This window comes from Eucalyptus grandis, chromosome 4 (assembly GCF_016545825.1).
Source record: "Eucalyptus grandis isolate ANBG69807.140 chromosome 4, ASM1654582v1, whole genome shotgun sequence".
NCBI lineage: Eukaryota > Viridiplantae > Streptophyta > Magnoliopsida > Myrtales > Myrtaceae > Eucalyptus > Eucalyptus grandis.
In genome coordinates, this window is record NC_052615.1 from 444,036 (window position 1) to 451,339 (window position 7,304).

The window sequence follows — 7,304 nt, forward strand, 5'->3', positions numbered from 1 at the left end:
ATATGGATTTTTCTGTATTAGTGCTTAAGGATTTCGAAAAGCCTATGTTCGAAATGCTCATCACTTGAAAGGTTAGCGCTGAGAATGTTATTTACCCATCACATTGCAAAAGAATTATCATACATAAAATATCTGGCCAACATTCAAGAGACTCTCATGAGGAACATTAAAAATCGCACTATTTTCCCTGCAGATCTTCCTGAGGAATGCATATACATAATCGACAGTAATCTTCTTGTAGAATCCGGATTCCCTGCTTGCCCTCACAACCGTATTACCCAATATGTGCACCACCCCTGCATCTCTACAACTAGTTAAAAACTCTAATTCATCTGTTTCAGTACGGTTGCCCACCTGTCCAGATGACATCGTCATACTATTCGGCCGTGACGATGGAGATTTTTCTGGCATGATGGAGTCCATTGATGAAATCGTGAGGTCCACATCGGAAATAGTAGTTTTGGCATTCTTAGACAGAAAGGCATCTCTCGATTTCTCAGTTTGCTGACCATATATGCTATAATCATCTGAGTCCGAACACCCTTCCATCATGGACTCAAGCCGAACGAAGAGAAAAAGACTATCAAAGAGCTTCCTTTCAAAATCATCATCTTTCTTACGAAGGTCTTTGTATCCATACCTTGCAACGCAGCGGAACATGTGAAAATTCTTGGGTCCAATCCGCTTCACGAGGAACCTCTCTTCTTCAGGAACCATGTACACTGGAAGATCTTTAATACAGACAAAAACTACAACAGAATGCATGGCTGGAAGGTTAGTGATGAAGTGGGAAAAGATGCGAGGCACCCCACTAGCAAGTTCTGTGTATACAAGCCCAATGCCGGGGACTCGGACCAGTCCTAAGCTGGGGCCCAGCCCAAGAATCCAGGCCATCGAAACCCGACTATGCATCTCAAACTCATATCGCTTGACCGTGCCGTAGTGCCAAACATACATGATCAGAAGAAATGCTGCAGCAATAACTAGTGGAACCCACCCGCCCTGATTTATTTTGAAGAGCACGGCAGAGAAGTAAGTACACTCCACTATTAGCGACAGGCCAGTGAAAAGTAGGACGAGAAGCCAATGGCAGTGCCACACTAAAATCATAATCAGAACCATGAGGGCCGTGGTTGCCAGCATAACTATTACAACAGCTGTCCCTGTCATGGAATGCGAAATAGAAATTAGGAGATATGAGGTTGATGCAGGCAATCGATGTCTATAACATTAATTCAAAGGGAGTCATGGAGTTCCTCCCACGGAAATTGCCACACTAGGATCACTTGACCATCTCTACTACCATTCACCCAAGCAAGGTCAGCAAATAACAAAGATGGGACAGAAGGGCTATGAGACCAGGCTCGATATCGTTTTTCAGTAGCTTGCCGGCCCAATTTATAGCTTTAGCATGCTAAGGAACACTTAAAAGGGTGACCAGTCTACTCTTCCAGGTACATGATTGACTCTACCATCCTATACCCAGGACTATCCTTCTGGGGCAGTATTATTAAATTCTACAAGACAAACACCTAAGTAAGAGAAAATTGAGGTTTTGTTATTCAGATCATTAACACATCTGGGTATTTTACAAAAGAAACTATCTGGCTGAGGGTAAGGCTTACCATATGCATTTCCAATTTGACTTTTGTTTTCAAAGCCAGCAGTGACAGCAATGCAGAGGATCATCAAAATCCAGTTTATATCAGGAATGTATATCTGTCCAAGAAAATTCTTTGATGTATGTATGACTCTGACCCTAGGAAAGCAGCCTAGCGCGAGTGCCTGCTTGATTATTGAAAACGTAGCAGTAATCGTGGCCTGGCTGGCAATTATAGCAGCTAAAGTTGCGACAATGAATACTGGCCAGTATATTCTATCTGCAAAATAAGAAGTAATCAACCTACATAAGGATGGCTTTACTTCCCAAGAATATGTTATAAATAAAAATATTTGCAAGTGCAATGTCTTCGCACAAATCAAATAAACCATTTGTGAAGGAAAAGAAATTTTGAAAAATCTTGAAATGCATAAAAGAGATTTGTTGACAGATAAGCTTCAACTAGAACATGATTTACACAATGATATTAAGAAGTAATCAACCTACAAGGGAATGGTTTTGCGAATATATTATAAATAAGAATATTTGCAAGTGCAACATATTTGCACAAATGAAATATACTATTTGCCAAGGAAAAGAAATTCTGAAAATCCTGAGATGCGTAAAAGACGAGTGCAGTATCGTTGACCAATAAGCTTCCGCTAGAACATGATTTACACAATAGACAAACAAAAAGGACCTTAGGCATTACAGCTGCCACGTGATCCAAATGATACATAAACTCTCTAGGTGCATAAAAGAGGAGAGCACTTTTGTAGACCAATAAGCTTCCACTAGAATATGATTTAAACAATACACAAACAAAAAGGACCTTAGTCATTACAACTGCAACGTGATCCAAACGTTACAGAAATTCTCTTCGATTTGGCCATAAATGAGTAGAAAAATGACTTCGGCGGATATGCACATTTCCATGCCTCGTGTCTCATTTCTATGCTTGGGGGATTTAACTAACTGTTTTTGTATCATAACCTTCAGAAAATGCCTCCACTGATCATACAATTGTCACCACTTCCTTTTTATATAGAAAAAATAAGTCCACTTGAAAAAATAACAATTGAAAGAAAGCTATCAGTTCAGTTCAGAAACTGAATGAAGTGGAAGACACACTTACCAATTCCTATGTGGTGATTAAGGCCATTTACAATTAACTTTACCTCTGCAGCCAGTGGTTCAAACAATAGTCAAAACATGACACCTTAGTAAGTACACACATTTGAGAGGAAGGGAATAAAATCCAAGAACTATGTGCATCTTTTTGTTTAATCTTTATTTTTCCCCCTAAGGAAGTGGTGTCAGATGCATAACCTCCAATGTAGTAAGACCATCTCTATTGCTAATACAAAATACACTACTGATACTGATGGAACCAGCATTATCCTTGTTCAGAGGTATCATTTCTCAATTGCTGAAAAATCAACAGAGATTACACATAAGTAGCTTGGTAGCAAGATAATGCAATTAAATCATGTTTTACCCGCTATCAAATTAAGCTTTAGTTGACACGGAACAGAGGCACCCAAAAGGAGGACTCTCTTAGTGACAGTCCTCTTTTGCTTGAAATTCTTAAGCCAGAAAAAACTTTGATAAGATAAACATGTTAAATCAGCAAATAGATCAACTGGTTTAGCTCTTTCATGTCATAAGACATGCAAACATTGTGATGAGCCACCTCCTGCCAAAACTGAACAAGTACCTGGGATAGATTTATAAAATGCATCAATCACGTGGTCCTCGTGCTTCATTAGATAGGCCGCTTGCCCAGAATAGGCTAAAAGAAGGGAAGGAAAGACAACAACTGTAAAAGCAATCTGGATGGCCAAAACTGGAAAATGGCCAAGATCAGCATAAAGAGCTTCAGTCCCTGCAACAATAATCACAAAAAAGATAAGCACGACTCCACCAAAAGCTTTTCATTGAGAAAGAGGTGAATCCAACCTGTGATACAAAGCATGACGCCTCCAAGTGAGGTCCAACGATCTTTTCCTCCACGTTTGAGGTATCGATATATGTAAGCAGGAGAAAAAGCCCGAAGAACACCCGCATCATATTTCCAAATATTATAGATGCCAATTCCTCCAATTAAGAGGAACCAAAGAAGCACAATGGGTGCAAAGAGCCAACTAACTGTGTCCGTTCCATAGTGTTGCATGCTGAACAGAACTACTAATACTACCACAGCAACAACCACGACTACTTCTGCACCAGAGGAAAAGAACTAAGTGAGTACATAGAAATAATCAAAGGTTCTTATCTGCCAAAAAGTTTAGATTCTTGGGGATATACTCACTGCTGCTAACGTCGGGATGGTTTACCTTGATTCCTCCAGCTGCAGAAAGAACTATTCCATACTGTATTGTTAGAATTATCTTAAGCAAATACAATCAGATAAAGAGAAAACAAATAACGCCTAAAAACATCACTGCTTACCAAAAACAAGTTGTTCACAGAAAAACAAAAGCATCTATGACACATCTTGGGCAGGGAAAAAAGAAATTAAGGATGGAAGATGCAAGTGATAATTGTCCTATCCGTTCATCCCTTAGCAAGCAATTTGCAGTTTTCTCCATTTGAAGGTCATCTCATCAAAAGTATGACAATTTAACCATGCAGGCTTATTTCATTTTTTGCCTGAAAGAGCACATGGGATTTCCGTCACTCACATAGACCATCACAATTCAAATCTCCACCAAAGATTTGAGAATACTGACAACAGTTACGTGATTGACAATATCGATGGACTGAGAATGAACAGTGCATCATCAAGAAAGATTTACATTGGTATTCCACAGACTCTTAAGTATTTTAAAGATCTCTTAGATTAATTAACTCCATTTGAAATGTTCTTGAAAAATAAAACGTGCAAAGCTACAACCTAAAAGACTTCATACAAGAATCTAGTTGAGGCACTGACTCTTCAGGTCACAACTTCTGGTTACAACTAAAAACCAAACAACACACACATCAGTTTCTCGTCCAGCAGTTGCATATTATCATTGCTATTGACTAAACAAACATAATATGCTACTCCTAATGTTTCAGTTGATAACCAATATTAACCAGAAGAGAAATTTATTAAGTAGGGAAATTAAATGCACCATGTATAGCTGACATCTATATAAAGATATGAATAACCGGTACCTGATATAGCTGGAGTAAGAATTCCATCCCCAATCACCATGCATGTGGCAACAAGGACAAGAATAAGTAACGCATTCTTCCTCGAAGGACGTCTTTCCAACCAATTCTTGGTCTTAGCCGCAAACGACTGTTCATGGAATGCGGAACGACTGTAAGTCGTCAGCTCCTCATCGGTTCGATGTTGGTTGGGAATAGTTTTTATTTTCGCATGTCGACAAAGCAAGGAGTAAAGAGCAAATGTTCCACCTATGCCATTAGGACAAAAGTTACGCCTTGACAAATCCTATGAGTAAAACCTACATCACAAGCACAGGCATTTACAGTTTTGGTTGGTGAAGCTCAATATGAAAATTTTGGGTGAGACTCTCCATGTTGCTAGAAGAATTTGATTATGCAAAAGAAACAAAAGCTACTGATTTATGGACTGTGACGCTTTCATCAACATAAAGGGTAGATTAACATTTTATGCATCTGAGAGATTCCAAAAAGATACATAAGAAGAAAAATTGAAGGGGTAAGTACAGAAGGGATATGAGTTTACCTTGACCATTGTCATTAGCTCTACAGACAATAAATACATATTTGATAAGTGGGATAAGCGTCAGAGAGTATATAATTAGAGAAAGAGCTCCCATAACATCCTCTGGATCCTTTACTCCCTGCGGGAATGTATTATAGAAGACGTACAAAGGAGACGTGCCCAAGTCTCCATAAACAACCCCAAGACTCTGGAATGAAAGCCGAAGAAGCAACAGAGCAGAAAATTTCTGAAAAAAAGGAGGAAGTATAGAGCACACAATTAGATTCGAATGATTGTTAGCCCCTAACCTGACAGGTCACCAAATATACCAGATCATTATCAGTACCTGCCAAATGTAACGTAAAAGCACAATTACGAAGTACCACAGCCATAACACGTTGCAAATATTGACATAGAGCCATAACATATTGTACAGGGGACACAAAGTCATGATCTGAAAATTTACATCAAATGAATTTGCAGTAACTTAAGCTTTACCAGAAGGAAATCACTGCCTCATAAAGAAGTATTGAATGCTCAAACTTGGTCTATGCAAGAAGAGAGAGAGAGAGAGAGAAACAATACCTTCTCTCTGTACATGTTTCTCAGCCTACCAGCCTCCTCATCCATGGGCTGATCAAGCTTCTGATCCAAAACCCACATACTTCCCCTGTTATCACTCTCTTCATCAATTTCATCAATTTCAGTTCCCGAATTCATGTCCGAAACCGATTTCATACAATCAAGTTCGCCCCTTTCCACTCCAATCGCTTCTTCAAATACACGGACAATCGATGGCAGCCGCCCAAATCCAAGTATCTAAAAACTAACAAACCAGGCCAACTGGAACTCTAGAAGCGCTGACCTTTCACTCGAGTTTAACGCTACAATTTAATCAGCAAATGCATGCAAATACACCCAGAAAAGTCGACCCACAAATCAAGAGGCCGAATCACCACACGCAATGCAGTAACCTTGGCTGGAACTGAGCACCGGCTCTACATCTAATTTGGAAAATAGCAGGAGCACCGCGCATGAACAATCGGAGAGCTAGCAAAAGCAGAAGATTCAAAGTTATAACGAAGACCCACCAAGGAAATCAACATAGGAGCGACATCAAAAGGGCCAAACGGACCTATCAAGAACAGACGAAGGAGGCAGGCATGCAAAACCTCAATCCAGAAGAAGGCAAGAAAAGGAGGGGAGAGAAAAGATTGCTCTTTTGCATCAAACTGAACTACCAAGCAGTCAGCTTGACCGTGCCTACACCCCGGTAGCTGGATCAATTAGAAAGAAAAAGGAACCGAGTTCACAACATTTCAAGCATGCCCAAAGACACAGTCAGCTTTCAAGAAAAGAAAAAAAGAAGAAGAACCAAGAAAAGAACAGATGGGCAGTGAAAGCAAGCTCGGGCGCCCCACTTGCGAAAAAACCCGTGAAAGAAATTCCACCAGAAAGAGTCTGCCAGAACTTGGCAGACAAAGACTGAATTAGGTAGACGAAGAACCTGAGAGAGAAAGAGAGAGAGAAATTTCTTTATCATTTCTTCCAGACCGGCATCGTAGCATTGGTGATACACTGTTGGATCTACGTGCACCCATAATTATAATATTGAAAGAGATTTTTTTTTTTTTGGGTCTTAAATTAATGTTGTGTGGAAGTATAAGGATGTGAACACCTTTTGTTGCTATTAGCAAGGGAGGATTCACTGGGCTGCTATTATCTGGGGAAGGTGATGTGCCATTTCTCTGCTTTTTATGTGTAATTGGTCTATTCACCATGGAAACACATATTCTTAATTTCGAATTTTCCTCGATTATCTCGTCAAGATGCATGTATAAGCAGTATTAGAAAGTTCTCTGTCAGTATTCAAATTGATTTATAACTTATCGACTTAAATTTTTGAGTGACTACATATCTAGTTAAATAAATTGATTGGGTCAAATTTTAGCTTTCTCTTTGACAATCTTCTCTAGACTTTTACTGCGCGCTCCCAACAATTGATGTCTACCCTCATAATTG

General features: G+C 39.5%; 1 protein-coding gene across 4 annotated transcripts; it reads right to left on the minus strand.

Annotated features, from left to right (window-relative positions):
- Positions 1–64: 64 nt before the first annotated feature.
- Positions 65–6,806, minus strand: LOC104440623 (potassium transporter 11). 4 transcript variants are annotated; one of them, XM_010053547.3, is made up of 9 exons: positions 6,790–6,806; positions 5,868–6,332; positions 5,304–5,529; positions 4,763–5,008; positions 3,912–3,962; positions 3,560–3,820; positions 3,318–3,485; positions 1,626–1,880; positions 65–1,163 (listed from the first exon to the last, which is right to left on the minus strand). In XM_010053547.3, exons 2-9 carry the CDS (start codon positions 6,018–6,020, stop codon positions 118–120), a joined length of 2,406 nt encoding a protein of 801 aa, XP_010051849.1. In that variant the 5' UTR covers positions 6,021–6,332; positions 6,790–6,806; the 3' UTR covers positions 65–117. The 4 variants fall into 4 exon arrangements, with proteins under 4 accessions (XP_010051849.1, XP_010051850.1, XP_039167014.1 ...); XM_010053548.3 differs by lacking the exon at positions 6,790–6,806 and adding an exon at positions 6,418–6,783; XM_039311080.1 differs by lacking the exons at positions 5,868–6,332; positions 6,790–6,806 and having other exon boundaries at positions 4,763–5,058; positions 5,304–5,443.
- Between the last annotated feature and the right edge of the window lie 498 nt (positions 6,807–7,304).

Excerpts from the sequence above, each read along its gene's own strand:
- LOC104440623 (XM_010053547.3), bottom strand. The coding sequence starts at position 6,020 with ATGAAATCGGTTTCGGACATGAATTCGGGAACTGAAATTGATGAAATT. Across the intron at positions 5,530-5,867 it reads GAAACATGTACAGAGAGAAG|AAATTTTCTGCTCTGTTGCT; the intron begins GTATTGTTTCTC and ends CCTTTTTTTCAG. Across the intron at positions 3,486-3,559 it reads CGTCATGCTTTGTATCACAG|GGACTGAAGCTCTTTATGCT; the intron begins GTTGGATTCACC and ends TTATTGTTGCAG.